At 43.4% G+C, this 18,679-nt stretch overlaps 1 protein-coding gene across 4 annotated transcripts in view; it reads right to left on the bottom strand.

The window, feature by feature from the left end:
- Positions 1-18,679, bottom strand: part of GRK3 (G protein-coupled receptor kinase 3) — a 173,596-nt gene that overhangs the window by 13,438 nt on the left and 141,479 nt on the right. For all 4 annotated transcript variants that reach the window (XM_033233051.1, XM_033233053.1, XM_033233052.1 and 1 more), the window contains 5 exons: positions 12,997-13,063; positions 12,364-12,464; positions 6,439-6,505; positions 5,253-5,348; positions 1,837-1,999 (listed from right to left, as the gene is read on the bottom strand). In XM_033233051.1, the coding sequence (XP_033088942.1) occupies positions 1,837-1,999; positions 5,253-5,348; positions 6,439-6,505; positions 12,364-12,464; positions 12,997-13,063 (494 nt within the window). The remainder of the gene's footprint in view (positions 1-1,836; positions 2,000-5,252; positions 5,349-6,438; positions 6,506-12,363; positions 12,465-12,996; positions 13,064-18,679) is intronic.

The following is an 18,679-nucleotide window of genomic DNA, read 5'->3' as shown; positions in this document are numbered from 1 at the left end:
TTGAACCTGGGAGGCGGAGGTTGCAGTGAGCCAAGATTGTGCCACTGCACTTCAACCTGGGTGACAGTGCGAGACTCCGTCTCAAACAAAAAAAAAAAAAGAAGAGCTTACAAATAAAGGCTGTGTGTCCCTGCAGAATTGAGGTAAGCGCAGTTCAAAGAATGCAGGATTCCCTTGGTGTATTCTGGTAACGTTTATATACAGAGTAAGTCATCCAGAATCGAAGACACTTTAAATGATACAGGGAAATTGTCACATAAGACCAAGGAATCCTATACTAAGATGCTGCCACCAAAGTAACCTATTAATAGAGTGAAAGAGTTTCTGGTCATTCTTGTTACATAAGGTTAACCTTGCAAGGGTCTTTGCTCAGAGGGAAAATGAAATTACATCTTAACATAATCATCAACTACAATAAATTATCCAAAATTCAAGAAATCTTAGAAAAATCAAGAGTAACCACATTCAGTGAATCGAGAATAATTGATTTATTTAAAACTTATGTTTCTTACTTGATGTTATGTTTAGTAGGGCACTGAATTATTTACATAAAAATACAGTTTGGCAATTTTTTTTTTTTTTGGAGACAGCTTCTTGCTGTGTCACTCAGGTTAGGGTGCAGTAGCACAATCTCAGCTCACTGCAGACAACCTCCTGGGCTCAAGTGATCCTCCTGTCTCGGCCCCCCCAGTCCCTGGGACTATAGGCGCACGCCACCACGTCTGGCTAATTCTTATTTTTTGTAGAGATGGGGTTTCACCATGTTGTCCAGGATGGTCTTGGATTTCTGGACTCAAGTATCCTCCTGCCTCAGCCTCCTGAAGCGCTGGGATTACAGACGTGAGCCACTGCGCCTGGCCTGATTTGGCAATTTTTAAAATGCTGTTTGTAATATAAATGTCTTCATACATTTAACTCTTTTGTCTACCGCCATACCACCCTTAACATGCCCGATCTTGTCTGATCTTGGAAGCTAAGCCGGGTTGGGTCTGGTTAGTACCTGAATGGGAGACATTTACCTCTCTCTCTTCTTTTTTTTTTTTTTTGAGACGGAGTCTTGCTCTATCGCCCAGGCTGGAGTGCAGTGGCCGGATCTCAGCTCACTGCAAACTCCGCCTCCCGGGTTTACACCATTCTCCTGCCTCAGCCTCCCAAGTAGCTGGGACTACACGCGCCCACCACCTCGCCCGGCTAGTTTTTTGTATTTTTTAGTAGAGACGGGGTTTCACTGTGTTAGCCAGGATGGTCTCGATCTCCTGACATCGTGATCTGCCCGTCTCGGCCTCCCAAAGTGCTGGGATTACAGGCTTGAGCCACCGCGCCCGGCCCATTTACCTCTCTTGACAAGTGACGTGTCATGCTAAGTTCCTTGCCAGGACTGGCTACAAACTTCTCGGGCCCCAGTGCAAAATGAAAATGCAGGCCTCTTGTTTAAAAATGACTAAGAGTCTCAAGGCGATGACAACAGAGGACTAAACTGAGTCAGGTGCCCAGATGACTGCACAGGCACACACCAATGACACCAGCCCCACTCTTGACACTGTCATACTCAATCTGCAAGGAAAAAACCTCCAAACTAGTCCCCAAGTACTCCAAGATAAAAGGGTATGCTAAAGAAACCCGGCCACCTGTCTCCATAGACTTATTTGTGTGCTGACTGAAGACTTTGAAATATTAGACTGAGCTCTTCCAAGCCAGAGCAAACTGAAACGATTTATGGCATTGATTTCTTCTTGACTGGAAAATACCATAAGACCCAAATACTTTTTCAGCTTTACAAGAAATTTTGAAAATTTACTGCATTAGAAATGTATTGAGACACGTGAGCTATTTTACCTTCTTCGTGGCCAAGTTGCTTATTTTTAGCTCTCTTCCTGGCCTCAATTTTATCCGTGTCTGCATTTACTGCTTCATAAACTGTTTCCGTTACTTCTTGCTGCCAGCGTTCAGAGATGACCAAAGGGAAGTTCTTGTAGAGTTCTTGGTCGCAATCAAGCAGCTGATTATTTTAAGAAATCAAGATGTTTATGATTTAACATACGTACAAAGGTAAGAGTCCACGGCGCCACATGCATGGTGACTCGATCATAACTCTATACAGGAAGATAACTAGATTGCAGCAGTAATCATTTCGAGGCAGGTTATTAGTTATCATAAATCTCTGCTAATGACAACTCAAGTAATCAGCATCCACAAACAGAACTGGGGAGCACTTCACTTTCAGTCCTGGATCAGCTACGTCCAGCCCAATCTTCTATACTATCTTCATGACATGTTTGCCATTGAAAACTCACATACACACGGTTTTACCCAAAGTACTAGGAGATTCAGACAACAAAGTGAAATTTCAATTATGGTAAGGGTATTTCGTTTACACAGGTAGGAAAACTGTTTCTATAGTTTCAAAAACTGTTATAAGAGAGAAGCCGAAAGGGCTTTTGAACCTACCCTCAATTAATCTGAAAAGTTAGAAAAACAAAAGGTAAATGAGGCTGAGCTTCCTATTAATTCCATGAACCTTCCAACTATTTACAGTTTGACATCATAATCACATGTGTAAGAACTCTCCAGATACATGGAGAGTTTAGGCAATGGAGACTTTAAGAGCTGCTGTAACAAAAATTACACTTAATGGTAGCATTTTTCTTCCAAGCGATTACTCAAAATTCTTCTTTCTCCCCTCTAGGTAAGGCTGCACTTTGAATATGAACAAAGAAAATGGTTTTCTGCATGTGAGCGACATTTTTATGGCAGAAATACTAGCAAGTCTACTGATTAAAAACATGCTTATCTTAGAAGCACAGACCTCCTTAGAGACTTAATTTGCTTACTCCTTGAAAGATAAGCAGGGGTAGGTATCATAACAGGCAAAATACTGACAAGGACAAGAAAGACCAAGGAGGCTAAGGCACTTGCACACATTCCCTTAGCAAATCAACAGAACACCAGAAGCAGCTGCATCCCACATCCCAATATGGGGCCTACTCCATCCAGTCTCATTGATCTGTTATAATAATCTGCTGGTTCTGAGGTCACTTTGACCTGTAGAGCTTTTCCTCTTTCTGTTTTCCTCAGGCATTCAATCTAAGCCCATAACTGAGCCCTTCGGTTGCTCTGAATGGGACTGGAGGTGCGTGTGTGAGTGTGTGTGAGTGATGGGGTGCTGAAAACCTCAAGGCCCGATGAGCAGCTGAGACGAGGCACACAGGGACAGGTTCTGAACGGTCCGGCAAAGAGCCAAAGCTCGCTCCTTGCCCACGTAGTTATTCTGAATTGGCCAACTCGGTTTAATAGACACTGTTCTACCGCCTACAATTTCAGGAAGACTTCATCTTTATGACTGAGCCCACCTTGCTGAAAAGGAATTAAAAAAAAAAAACGTATGTTTACATGAGGTGAGTTTTCTCCCACCCTTTTAAATAAAATGTATTATTTGGGCTGTTTTTAAAAGATAGTTTCTTAAAATGCAGTCCCCTGCCCTCCCTGCTGGACTCGGCTCTCACGGGGACAGGACCTGGGCTTCTTGCTTACAGCTGACTCCCTACCAGACAGGACTTCTTGTGCTAAGTGTGCTCCTTCTCAGCTCTCGCTCAGGAAGAACCAGAACATAATAGTAGAAGCTACTAGTTTGTCAGACATTGACTATATGCCTATAGCCTTCAGCAGGCCACCTCATTTATCCTCAGAGAAAGCTTGGCAATGAAACCCCCCACTTTACAGGTGAGAAAGCCAAGACTCGAGAGGTTACAGAATGGCCCACATTCACTCAGCTAAGAGGCAGATCCCAGCCCAGTCTGTCTGACTCCAAAGCCTAGATCTTGGTTTACAACATTTTTAAGTATGATAATCTCTTTTTAACATCAAAACATGTTCGTGGGTGCCCACGTAATAGTATTTTATTTTTAGTACTCTGATGGATAGATAGTGGTATACGGCAGGTGAAAAAATTCTATTGTGACAGCAGTAAATTTTAAAAATTCCTTTGTAAGTGGATTGTTCCCCAAAACACTGCTGTATACTCATATACCTGACAGGTATCAACGGTTCCGGCTACAGACGACACCTGGTGGTATACAGGTCTAGGCATCGGTCTCAATGCTGACCCCAGCCACTGCTCCAGACCACAGAGGGATGTCTCTCAGGTGGTCAGCAATCCTCACAGCACTGTGATCTGGGTCCTCTGCACTTTGTCTTCGCCTCACCTCCAACACCTGAGAAGCTGGTCCCGTGAACACCCTAATCATCATCACGGCCCAGCCCCTCATCTCCTGGGGCCCCTAGCTCTGACCAGCTGCTACTGGGTTCCCCAGGTGCACTTAGCCTGTACACGCTGCTTCCGATAGCTGCTCTCCTTCCCCACAATCCTCCCATCTTCCTCCAGCCATTTACTGCCTTTTCTGTCCCACAGCCTAGTAGGTCCAAGTCCTATGTGTCTCTGGTTATAGCTCCTGCTAGGCCCTTGCATTTTACTTGTCACTCTTTTATTTACACCTCACAGTCATGTGTTTTAATAGTGCTGCAGCCTTCTGGAGAAGGAAGCTACTTGGTGGGGAAGGCAAGGAGGGTTAGTGTCAGAAGGGTGTAAATGGGGGCAGCTAAGAAGAAACAGGGGAGGCCCGGAGGCAGTGGGGAGAGCCTGGGGCAAGCTGCCAGCATGGGGGTAGGTGAGAGCTTGATGTAGTGATATGTTTTGACCCAGCATCTTAAACAGGATGATCTTCTCTCATGACTCACCATCTCTAATTATGTCTTGTCTACTTGGTGGAATAACGATATGAACGAAAGTTCAAAAAAGGCAGAGGATTGTATTAAAAAAAACACTAATTATTTCACCTTTGACTGACAAATGCAAAATGATTCATGCTGTTTGCTCTTTCATCCTAATGTGGGGAGATCTAAAAACTTAGAAGAACTGAGACAGTTGGCTCTTTTGCACTAGGGAAGTATGTTTGATATCACACAGCTGTTTTTCCTGCTTCAGGTACAATTCAAGTTTTATTTCAATCACAAATATTCCAAATCAATAAACATTTTACCTTGCAGTTCCTCAGAAATAAAACTATTAGTCTGAAGAAAGCTTTCAAAGCCTTTAATTTAGGTCCTTAACTTACACATTCTTCAAATATGTTGATACTCATTTGTAGGCTAAATACTACAACAGCCCAATATTAAAACAACCACTAAGTTTGATTTCCAACAGAAATCCCCCCATCCAAAAATAAAAATAAAGAAATAAGTGGTTGCATGTGTACCTTAATCCCTTTGGTATCCTCTTCATCAAATGAGCCAATATCAAAGGCATCAGCAGCATTGACTTCTCCCCGGGGAGGAATCAAGGGCGGTGGGTACTGGAAGATCCAAATAAGCATGGTACAGTTATCAGATGATCGTACGGTCCCGTCCCAACCTAATATTCCACAAAGACAGCAGACTGCGACATATCCGCATGCTACACTGCACAGCATGTCATTCAAGCTTGTAACAAATCACATTTCATGTTGTGTAGAAAAACCTCTGCACTGAATAGCCCCAAAGGAAGGCCCTAGATTTTAGACAAATTAAAGAAAAACAGGATTCATGTCCAAAGCCTTAAATAATTTTCAAATATAACAAAATCTCAGGACTGCATATCCATCCACCTCAGCTTAAGAAAGCACATTCTCTGAGAAGACGCAACACCACCTTCAGGTTGCTAGAACCACAAGAGGCAACGGGGCCTAGAGGGAGCAGGGCACACCTGCGAACGCCCTGAGGTACATGTTAACTGACCCAGAGGTCGAACTCTAATTCGGCAGGACTAACAGATTAGTCTTTCTTTACTAGAGAAAATCATCATTTCTCGGCAGCTTGAGTTCATGCAAAGCAAATCTAAAGCTGATAAACAACATTTTTCTAAAAATTGAATTTGGGGTGTTTCCTGTATCAACGCAAATATAATGAAGCTTAAAACAAGGAAAGGAAATTATCCTGATATAAAATAATGCTCATTCTTATGTAGTATTGGGCTAGAAAATATACATACATTTATGGCAGAAGTTTCATGTACATTTTATAGATATCTATGTAAAAATCCAGTCACGTTGAGATAAGAATTCAAGAAGAAAAGCAAAAACTAAAAAAGGCTCAATTATATGTGCATTTGAATTAACTAGATAATAGCTCCATTTTACCCTGTATAAGTTGATATAGGAGATATTTTCAAAATGTTTATATTAGGGAAATGAAGAGTGAGAGTGCCCCAAAGGGAACTGGCTGCATGGTAACTCTTGGGTACCAGGGCACTGCAGACACAGGATGCTGGGGGAGGTAGGTGGCGGGGATGCTGGGGAGACAGAGCCAGGAAGCCAGCAGTGCATAGAGAGACAGAGACAGAAACTGACAGAGATGAGTGTGTAAGGGCGGCAGTACCCAAAGTTGAGTCCCAGACGGAGGGAGTACCTTTTGTAAGTAGACATGCTGCCAGTCAACACCTTTGAAAAAGCTGTGCTCTTTTACTTCCTGTGAGCTGGAGGAGAAAGAGTCATAACAGTGCTAAGTATGCATTTGGAAACATAAGAAATACTGTGCAAAACTGTCTCCTGTTAACAACACAGTGGAACAAGTATTTCCAGTTTTTCCTTTAAGAAAGCAAATAAATACACTTCCTGCAAAACAACAGGAGGAACGCTATGATGTTTAGAATACTGCATGCAGCGCCTGGGAATATTATCCCATATGATCATTTATTTGAGTTATTACAGTTTAAGATAACCTAGAAATTTTCACAGATATATATACACGCACGCATACACATACAATAATTCTATAGTCATGAGAACATAACTGAAAATAAGAATTAAATTGGATATCTATACATTAAAGAAATTTATAGCAAATATGTACACATCACAATAGATAATGTAATAGGAAAATGACAGGAATGTGAAGCACATTTACTCAGAAGCAAACAAGAGATCTAATAATATAATGTATACCAAAACCCTTTATCAATTGAAGAAACCCATCCTGGCTAACACAGTGAAACCCCGTCTCTACTAAAAATACAAAAAAAATTAGCCAGGCGTGGTGGCGGGCGCCTGTAGTCCCAGCTACTTGGGAGGCTGAGGCAGGAGAATGGTGTGAACCCGGGAGGCAGAGCTTGCAGTGAGCCGAGTTCACGCCACCGCACTCCAGCCTGGGCGACACAGCGAGACTCAGTCTCAAAAATAAAAATAAGAATAGAAATAAAAAACAAATTGAAGAAACAAGTTTTCTTGAAGGTCATGATTAAAACTCAGAGTACCCAGAGCAAAAGTTGGCCGGGCATGGTGGCTCATGCCTGTAATCTTAGCACTTCGGGAGGCCAAGGTGGGTGGATTGCCTGAGCTCAGGAGTTTGAGACCAGTCTGGGCAACACAATGAAACCCTGTCTTGATTAAAATACAAAAAATTAGCTGGGCGTGGTAGTGGGCGCCTGTAGTCTCAGCTACTTGGGAGGTTGAGGCAGGAGAATTGCTTGAACCTGGGAAGCAGAGGTTGCAGTGAGCCGAGATTGTGCCCCTGCACTCCAGCCTGGGTGACACAGTGAGAACCTGTCGCCAGGAAAAAAAAAAAAAAAGTTGTACACTCCAAGGAAAAGCCTGCGTCGGGGAGCAGCACTCCCAGCACATGCCACTGACGGTCTCTCCACATCCTGTCACAGAGCTCAAGGCTGCTTCTTGGGGCCCTTCTGTAGTCAGTCCCTGGGGCATCTCGCCCAGCCCAGAGCTTGAGTGTCCTTATAGGACTCCTCAATCTGTATCCCAAGCCCCAACCTGTGCCCTGTGTTCCAGGACACTCCCACTCCTACTCCCCAGCCCACTCAGAGGATGCAGGCAGGTCTAAAGCAGCCCTCTCTGCACTGCTCCTGCACAGGCCCAGGCAGGATGGTCCTAGATGCTTGTCTTCCCTCAGGCTTCGCAGCCAGCCCTCGGCCAGACCCAGACCTGACTACTTCCTACCACCTCCCATCCTCACGAGACTCTCGCTTAGGTTCTTTTCTTCCTTTTTTTCTTTTTTTTAATTTATTTTTATTTATGTATGTATTTATTTTTATTTTTATTTTTTGAGATGGAGTCTCTCTCTGTCACCCAGGCTGGAGTGCAGTGCTGTGATCTCAGCTCACTGCAACCTCCGCCTCTCAGGTTCGAGCGCTTCTCCTACCTCAGCCTCCTGAGTGGCTGGGATTACAGGCACGTGCCACCATGCCCAGTTAAGTATTATTATTATTATTTATTATTATTGTATTTTTAGTAGAGACAGGGTTTCACCATGTTGGTCAGGCTGGTCTCAAACTCCTGACCTTGTGATCCGTCCACCTCGGCCTCCCAAAGTACTGGTATTACAGGTGTGAGCCACCATGCCCAGCCAGGGGTAGTGATTCCTGCTCAGGGTGCTACCGGCATTTGTGGGCAGGGAAGAAAGGATAGACGTCCTGTCAGAAACACTGAGGCATCAGAGCCCTGGCACCTCTTGCCTAAACTGCTCTAATGCCTCCTCCTCTGACCTCTAGTCCTGCCCACCTGCAGCCCCATCCCACTTCATACAGCGCCCAAATCATCTTCAATGAACTCACCACTTCTCTGCTCAAAACTCTCCAAAGTCTTGCTTTGCACTATCTGGACCTGTCTTACTCGATGTTTCTACACCATGGCTTTCCCACAGCATGAGCTTCAGGAAGGCAGGGGCCATGCCTACCATGTGCACTGCCTCAGCCACTTCACGGGGTAGCATCAGTGTGTGCCCAGTAAACAGACAGTGAATGAAGGAATGGGATCCAAGTCAGTTGTTATCCTTGTGCATTTTTACTGGAAACACTTTGGTGACTTTCTTAGTGGGTTCCATTTTGTACCCATCATTGTCCACACATTAAATGTGGTAAGCTAAATAAGAAGTTTACTTCCATATATCCAAGCAATTAGAAATGCCCCAGAAAGAAGGTTTCTGGTTCAAGCCAGTGATTGCGTGCAAGCATGTAACTTTACACAGTCTCAATAACCGCTGAAATGGCAGGAAAGCAACATGGAGATACAAACCCACCACAGGAGCCAGGCACGGTGGCTCACACCTGTAATCCTAGCTCTTTGGGTGATAAGAGGGGAAGATCACTTGAGGCCAGCAGTTCAAGACCCATCTGGGCAACATAGCAAGACCCCTTCTCTATTAAAAAAAAAAAAATGTTAACCAGGCATGGTAATGTGGGCCTGTGGCCCCAGCTACTCGGGAGGCTGAGGCCAAAGGATTACTTGAGTCCAGAAGTTTGGGGCTGGAGTGAGCTATGATCATGCCACAGAACTCCAGCCTGGGGACAGAGTGAGATACTATCTCTTTCCGCGGTGGCTCAAGCCTGTAATCCCAGCACTTTGGGAGGCCGAGACGGGCGGATCACGAGGTCAGGAGATCGAGACCATCCTGGCTAACACTGTGAAACCCCGTCTCTACTAAAAAATACAAAAAACTAGCCGGGCGAGGTGGCGGGCGCCTGTAGTCCCAGCTACTCGGGAGGCTGAGGCTGGAGAATGGCGTGAACCCGGGAGGCAGAGCTTGCAGTGAGCTGAGATCCGGCCACTGCACTCCAGCCTGGGTGACAGAGTGAGACTCCGTCTCAAACAAACAAACAAACAAACAAACAAAAAAACAAAAACAAAAATAGGCCGGATGCAGTGACTCATGCCTGTAATCCCAGCACTTGGGGAGGCCAAGGCGGGTAGATCACTCGAGGTCAGGAGTTCAAGACCAGCCTCGCCAACATGGCGAAACCCCGTCTCTACCAAAAATACAAAAGTTAGCTGGGTGTGGTGGTGCACACCTGTATTCCCAGCTACTTGGGAAGCTGAGGCAGGAGAATTACTTGATCCATCCTGGGAGGCAGGGGTTGCAGTGAGCCAAGACTATGCCACTGCACTCCAACCTGGGTAACAGAGCGAGACTCAATCTCAAAAAAATAAAAAATAAAAATAAAAGTAAAAATAAATATTAGAAAAATAAATCCACCACGAGAGAGAGAGAGAGAGAGAGAGAGAGAGAGAGAGAGAGAGAGAGAGAGAGAGGGCCATCAGCAGACAAGAGGGGGTGCTGACACAGGGGTAGTGACTGACAGCAAAGCAGGGCAGAGCTACTGCCCTGGGGACGGAGCCAGCATGCTGAGCTCCAGCTCACCACAGTGTGTGTGGCTAGGGGATGAGACACAGGACTGGAGCTCTGGGCATTGAGCTGCACACGCACACACATGCACACCCATACCTGCTGTACTTCCTTCCTCCACACCCAACTCCAGAAACCTGTAGCAAGGTGTTTACTCTAACATGGGGTAAAACCCCTGAAAGGTTCTACTTTTAAGAAATTAAACCTGCTAAAGATTTTTAGAAAGAAACGAATAAAAGGGTTGAAAATGTATGCTACCGGCAAGTAAAACAAAGAATTAAAGCAAAGATACAGATAATATACAAGATCAGGAGCACAGAGGCCCAAATCTAGAAAGGAATCCCAGCATCTGGCTAATAAGAGTTCTATGAGAAAGAGAGGAGGATAAATGTCAAATAAGTAAAGTAAGGGTGGTCTCCAAGCTGAAGAGCACAAGTCTCCAAGCATGAGGGATGCTATGTGCCTGCCATCGTGAGTGGTAACCTAGCTCCATGACCTGCACTGACTGTTCGCTTGTACACAATAAAGCAAGAGCTTCAAAGTTCTGGGGGAAAATTATTATTTACTTCGAATTCTATATCTAGCCTAAATATAGCAGGAGGCAGGGAATCGAGTGAATGGCAGATTCAGACCAGGAGACTGGAAAGGGAAGTGTTGGGTGAGATGATGCCAATCAGCAGAAATAGAGCACCTCTGTCTCACTGCAGCTGCAGGCTGAGTCCTTCCCGAAAGAAACGTCAGGGAAAAACAAAGTCCACAACTATTATATTCTGTTCTGAGAGAGAGAGAGAGTGTGTGTGATATCATATTATATATATATATCATATTTTATATATATATATAAAACTAACTTAAGGTTTATTACCAGGCTAAGTAGAAACCATGTAATGAACAACATTTTTGATTCCATAAGAGTATAAATACCCTTTCTTCATTTGCAACTTTTGAAATCAACCTATATGCAAAGCACAAAGATTGATTATGATCGCAGAATAGAAAGCAGTATCATCTTGATAACGTAAAAATAAAAATTAACATGAAAGAACATGAGACAGAAGAAGTCAATGAAAGACAGGAATGTCAAAATCCTCAACTTAGATACTGTTTATAGTTGGAAAAAGGCACGACTGAGTTAAGCACAGAATTTAAAGCTACAGAGGCAAGCAAAAGAGGAGCCCAAAATAGCGTTTCAACTTTTGAGAGGTGGAGGAAGGGAAGGCTACAGAGACGGTAATGAGTGAGCTAAATCTTCATCTATTATAGCAGGAATAGGTAATTTTGCAAATTGATACATAAGGACATACTCATATATAAGTACATTATTTAGCTATCTATGTAAAATGCTTATATGTATAATATGCACACTAAAAATACATATACATACGTATGATATACATATAGGTAATATACAGTTAAAAGTTATTTCTCATGCCAAGCAAGCCTGGGGGTAAAGGGATATAGGAGAAAGGTCTGTCTAGAGTCCCTCTCTATAAGATTTCCAGATATTACTGTTCAGAGTGTTTTGGGGCAGGAGAATAGTGAGCATGTGTTAGATCACAGTTACTCAGTTCTGCATGAGAGAAATATGTGAGAATCTGATCAGAATGTTAAACTGCCACAATCACAAATACAACCATCACTAAAAAACAAATGGACTACAAAATATCAGAATTCACTTCTGTCATCTACAAGGTCAATCTTTAAAAGTTAAAAACTGGACTGGCCCCAGTGGCTCAGCACTTTTAGAGGCCAAGGCAGGTGGATCACCTGAGGTCAGGAGTTTGAGACCAGCCTGGCCAACATGGCAAAACCCTGTCTCTACTAACAATACAAAAATTAGCCAGGCATGGTAGCACACACCAGTGGTCCTAGCTACTCAGGAGGCTGAGGCAGGAGAGTTGCTTGAACCCCAGGAGGTGGAGGTTGCAGTGAGCCGAGATCACGCCACTGCACTCCAGCCTGGGTGACAGGGCAAGACTCCACCTCAAAAATAAATAAAGTAAAAAAGTGAGTGACTTCTTCAACTTCTTAATTATAAAACACATAGGACAATATACGTATATTTCCCATGTGATTTTTTTTCCCCCTTTCACATCAAAATGGAAGATTTTAATGACTAGGGATGACTTTTGATAGGCAGGATTTAAAATCACTCTTTTGCTCTTCTGGTAAAGATACCGAAAGGCAGGAACAATGGCCTACCCGCCTCCATGACAGCCCAGCCGCTTGCTAACGTCTCGCTGAAGCAAGCCCTCCAAAAGGGACTTCAGTTCAGGAGAGAAGGTGTCTGGAAGTTCCACATTCTGGGGAAAAGACGAGTAACATTTCAAAAATTCGTTCATGGAAACAGTATCCTAACACTCAACCAGATTTAAAGGCTATTACTGGGCTAACAATAATATTAAAAATTGCAGCCTCATTATGAATTAATATTTACTCTATAGACACATAAAAAGGTAACTAATCAGTTGCAAAATCAGTGAGTCTGGGGGCAGATCAGAAGAACCAGAAGGCATTCTCATTCGTTGGCATCTCAGTAATTTCTCCTTTTCTTTGATTTCTTTACTTCTGGTTCTCGATTTTCTTTAGCTTCCTCATATTGTTTGTTAGTAAATCCTGATTTTTGCCTTGGCATCTATTTCCATTAATTTTTCTCCTAGAAATTCTTTTAGAAATTGTATCTGCATTTATTTGTTTCAAGAAAGCAAATTTGTATTATGTTTATACATAATTTTTTATTTCCTATAATATTTTATGTAATAGCATTTTTTATGATTGACGGAACGAAGCATGACAATTACCATGCAGACAAGAATACAGTTTTGAATCCCTTACCACGGTGAGTGTCATTCGGTCAATTTCATGCTTGTCTTTGGTTTTATGTTGTCTGAAAGGGCTGTGACTGTAGAAATAAAGAATTGTTCTATTAAAATATGGCATCAGGTGAAATAGCACATATCACTGACTAATATTTGGGTAAAATATGATGTCCTATCACTATTCATTCAAAACTGGAGAAATGCAAAAGTCATAAACATTTATCATTTCCATGGAAGAATTGGCGAACAAACGTTAGGTCCTGAAATACAAAGACTTATATCTTACTTGAACTGCCTGAATCTCACTTCAGTGCACTTGTGGCCCTAAAACGCGCTGTCCCAATGGAAATATCATTAGAAAAGAATATACAACCAGCCAACAGGTAATCATGAGAATAAAAGTCATTTATATAACATTTGTCATATGAGAGTTCGAGCTAAACAATAACCTTCATGTACATTTTTCAGGAAAATGGATATTGTTCCCTCAAACAGCCCAAGGAATAGCAGTTGAACCAAAACATGAAGGAGATGAAACGATTCACCCCTAGAAACCAGTCATTTTAAGTAATACATCCTTTTGATGAAAACAGAAACTAACCATGCACCAGCAGATTCTCCACAGCTCTGCATACTTCCTGCTTTCCCTGTGCAGAACCCCAGACTCCAGAGTCACAAAAGCTGGGTTCAAGTTGTCACTTGACTGTCTACCGACTGTCAGCCACATAGAAACCTTCAGTATCAATTCTTCATCTGTAAAGCGGGGATCAAGCCGCATACTTCACAGAAGTGGTGAAGGGAAAAAGTAAAGTGACATCTATGCAAGTAGCCAAGACAATGGCAGTACACGGTAGGTACCTAATACAGTAATCACTGGTGAAATTAATAAAGATAACTCTTACTTTACGAAATGAATGTCTACTTGGTGAACTATGTAAAACAGATTACTTTTACTCTTTCTCATGTTTTTAAAATTTTGGAGAAGTTGGTTTTCAAAGGAAATCTTATCATTAAAAGACACTATTAAATATGCAAACTAGAATACCGTGGTTGATTTTTCATTTTGAAGATTAAAGGGACAGGTATGATTGAGTTTTCTTATAGCAAGATGTGCCTGGTAAGTAGTAATCTTATAAATTTATTTATAAGGCATATATGACATAATCTGAGGCAGGCAGGATATTATGTAAAATATTTTAATATTAACTCCATAAAATGGATTAGAATGTTGAACACATAAATCAGTGAGATTCTAAAAAAGAATGAAAATGCCACTTATCTTGCACTGCTACTTACTGCTACTGAGCTGGTCATCCTACTGAATTAATTAGGTTATACATTGAACTATCTTTTGAGATTATTACATTTCAGACCATTTATTGTCTGAAACACTTTAATTTTATTTTTGTACAAGAGAGGGCACTCTAGTCCTTTATTTCCTTCCATATCATGCAGTGAAATACAAACTAATTGCCATCTCTTAAAAGCATTAATTTGGGGGGGGAAAAAAAAAGATCAAAACAAGGTAAATTAGCACCCAGCAAGCATTTAACTTTTAAAACAGATTTTGATTGGAAATAATCTTCTTTGCCTTATTTCCAAGGAAAAAATGTATAATTACCACATTTAAAAAGCAGCTATACAAGCAAACAATATCGGTTCTTTATAATTTTTAAAAACATACTTGTATCCTTCTTTTATAGAAAATCCATGGAAATATTAAGGTGTTTACAGTTGCAGAGAAAAGGAATGAAAGTTTATCAAATCTTACGAAAACCTTAGTCTCCCTGCTTGACACTTAGCTGTTTCCACCCCACGAAGTTCCTCAACGTATAAAAAGGGATTAAGGGAAGATCGCCTGGTGTTTTGACAAATCCCTCAGACCTGGCTCCTGCGTGCAAAGCCAGAGGACCCCACTCCTGCATCTGGTCCCCATGTCCTGCGGCCTGCTGTGTTCTGACACAAGCACTCTGTGCTAAATTTAAAAAGTCTTTCATGAGACCACAGGGAGGCTTGTGAGGGGACTTGGAGTTAAAGTTAGTGGTGCCAAAACCATTTCCAGCACATGGGCCCCATTGCTACAAATTCCATTTATAAATATAGCAATTCCATGTCCGGCTCAAGGAGAAATTATCAGAAAATGCTCTTCAGCTATTCAGTTCTATGCTGCCATGTTCATACAGTTTGGTCTTTCAAGTTGAAATCTTGATGCACATCTGTTTCCAATGTATTCTTGATTATTCTTTGTGAACAAAGCCAAAGACTTGGTTTCTATTTTGAAAAACGTTAAAGAAAACCTATGATAGTAATAATCTCCATTCTGAGTGAGGCACGTGGTGCGCACAGATCCTGTGTGATCGCAGCTGCTCCCTGATGCAGCCGCTTTAAATAGGAGACAGTAACAGGCCTGTCAACAGCTTACAAGGCACGGCCAAGCTCTTCCCATGCAACATGCAGGCTGCATCAGGGAATGCTGTGGGAAAAGAATTCACATGTCCTGTGGTCAAGTGTAGCTTTCGGAACTACAGACAGAATGGAACAGCTGCACGTTTCCCCTAAATGAGCTGGAAAATTGTTCAGGACGTTATAAATGATGGGGAAACACACCCCCCACAAAGTTAGCTCTACATCATTTTCATGGGGAAACAATCGGTTCAAAAAATTATGTGATTAAAAACTCTCACATCAAAAGTTAATTTTAAAATACTCAAAAGATGGCGTGTTATATTAAATGTACATTTCAATCCTAAGCCAGCAGCTGTCAAAATATTTATAAACTTTCCTTTTTCCCCCGCCTGGAACAAACTCAATAGCGCCAGCAGCACTCAGTTCGCCCTAGGCCACTGTCCAGGCTCTCTCCTCATGTCTGACAACTCCACAGGGAGACAATCAACAGCGACAAGTGTAAGATCGAGGCCACTGTCACATAATTGATTTCCTTAACAGACATCTTAAATCTAGGTGAAGATCATGATAGCAGCTACACAGATTTGCAACATGGATGCATCTTCATATGCAGACACTCTTAAGTATCTGACAAAGTCATCTGAAATAGCAGTAGTGACCAGCACCCAAAGATGGGGCATATGAGTGGCTTAGTCAATCACTGTGAGTCCAGGGACGCAAAATGCCTTCTCAAGCCTTGACAACTTTCTCCCATCCAGACTCCTTCTCCAAGTGCCTTGCAGTATTCTTGTAGGGGATGAAGACAAAATAAAGTGTGCAGAAAAGTGTTTCAGCAGAAGCAAGGGGACACATTGGTTGAAGCAAGGGGACATGTTGGTCAGAGCAATGAGGATTAAATCACAGAAAATAGAAAGACCGGCCAGGCGCGGTGGCTCACGCCTGTAATTCCAGCATTTTGTGAGGCCGAGGTGGGCGGATCACGAGGTCAGGAGATTGAGACCATCCTGGCTAACACAGTGAAACCCTGTCTCTACTAAAAATACAAAAAATTAGCCAGGCGAGGTGGCGGGCGCCTGTAGTCCCAGCTACTTGGGAGGCTGAGGCAGGAGAATGGCGTGAACCCGGAGGCAGAGCTTGCAGTGAGCCGAGATCGCGCCACTGCACTCCAGCCTGGGCGACAGAGCGAAACTCTGTCTCAAAATAAAATAAAATAAAATAAAATAAAATAAAATAGAGAAAATAGAAAGACCCTTCCTTGGTGGCCACTGATTCAACCTCACTGCACAGCTGTGGGAGGAGGGAGGGACACTTGCTCTGGGGCAGTGGTCCTCACCCTCGGCACTGTTGACATTTAGGGCTAAATGATTCTTTGTCGGGGTGTTGCAGGGGCTGTCCTGTGCCTCATAGGATGTTGAGCAGCATCCTTGGCCTCTACTTAGGGGATGCCAGTAACAGCCCCTCCCCAAGTTATGATGACCAAGAATGCCTCCAGCCATTGCCCAGTGTCCCCCAGGGTTGAGGACCGCGCTCCAGGAGGAGTGTCAGGATGCAGAGGGGACTGTGCCCAAGCCTGTGCCTTGAAGACCCTGCCTAGTCAATCTCCTCCTCCACTCAGATGATTTCTTAGGCTCCATGCACCTGAGAAAAGACAGCTGCCAGGGGCTCCCTCGTACACAGCATAGGAAAAATGCACAGGAGGCTGAGAGGCAGATTTCTGAGGTTCTCCCACATGCAACTCTGTGAGGAAGTAGAACAGGTGGCATTATCCCCTTGTTCACAGCTGAGGCAGTGAAGGCTCCTGCACACAGTCCCACCTCCTGCCCGCCTCGCCACAGGGCTTTGCTCATGAAAGGCCCTCCAGACACTTCAGTTTCACGTGAACCACCGAAAATTTACAGACACTGATTTTAGTAATGACATTGTTATTCTCCCAATCATCTGGAATCTAAATTGCACCATGTTTAACTCCTATCCTTCCATATCCAACCATCTACAAAAAAACAAAACAAAACAAAACACGCCCCATGAAAACACTGAAGCATTACGGATGCTAGCTCTGGTATACCGCCGTGTCATTCGCTCCTGTCAGGTTCCAGGGCTGCTGTGCAAGCTCATTGCCTTTTGCTCACATTCTGCCTGCACCCTGTCTCAGTCCCTCCACTGCTCCGGGCTGCTTCCAGAATAATCTTACTGAAAAGCCATCCAACTCTGCCACTGCTCCACTGAAAAGCTTTCAGCCTCGGGGCCTGGAGGATAAAGGTCAAACTTCCCAGCACTGTATCCGAGGTCCTCCCAGTGCTGACCCAACCATCTGAGCCTTCTCCCGCAGCACTTCCTCCCTCTTGAGAAGCAGAGAAAGCTGATATTTCCCCTGCTTCCAGGCTTTGTATTGTCATCCTATCTATCTTCAAAATCTACTCCACAGACCATCTCCCACATGAGGTCAACCCAACACTTCCAGGTTAGAATTGCTTCTCCCATGTCTGTGCTCCCAGCACATCGCTACTGTCGAAGTCAGCACAGCTCGGCCAGCTCCTGATACGGTGTGTGTATCAATAGCTACTCTCCCGGACTGCCTATCCCTCAAGGATTTTGTGTGTCTCCCTTCCTGGCTGGTCGGCTTTCTTCCTTCCTTCTTTCCCTCCTTCTTTCCTTCTTTCCCTCCCTCCCTCCCTCCCTTTCCTCCTTCCTTCCCTTTTCTCCCTCTCTTCCCTCTTCTTCCTTCCTCTTTCCTTCCCTCCCTTTCTCCCTCCCTCCCTCTCTTCTCTCCCTTCTTCCTTCCTCCCTCTCCTTCGTCCCTTTCACCTTCCTTCCTCCTTCCCTTTCACCTTCCCTCCTCCCTCCCTCTCCTTCCTCCCTTCCTCCCTCTCTCCTCCTTTTTTCCTTCCTTACCCCTTTCCTTCCCCCACAGCATCAAGCACAGTCTCTTGTATATTACAGGTACTCAATAAATGCTTATCACATTTAATTTCAATCACTTAAGTCAAAAATGTTTCCTGCTTTTTGGCTTCAGTGCTATATCCTATCTGTGAGTGACTTCTGAATAAACAATAGGAGGAATGGCATGAGATAATAAATCCTAGTGGGGGAGATTCATCTAATCCTATCTATCACACACTGGAAAGATTCCTTCCACTTCAGGATCAATCGATGGTCACCAGACAGTGACAAGGAGCCTGCTATCCATGAGGCAGAACCCTTCTTCATTGGGTAGCTCAAACGACTGGACATTCTTGTATCACACTGCAATCTTTTTTCTCCTCAAAATGCATCCCTCTGGAGTTACACAGTAT

This window comes from Trachypithecus francoisi, unplaced genomic scaffold, assembly GCF_009764315.1.
Source record: "Trachypithecus francoisi isolate TF-2019V2 unplaced genomic scaffold, Tfra_2.0 Lachesis_group14, whole genome shotgun sequence".
Lineage (NCBI taxonomy): Eukaryota > Metazoa > Chordata > Mammalia > Primates > Cercopithecidae > Trachypithecus > Trachypithecus francoisi.
The sequence above is the reverse complement of the archived record's forward strand: the minus strand, read 5'-3'. Positions and strand labels throughout refer to the sequence as shown.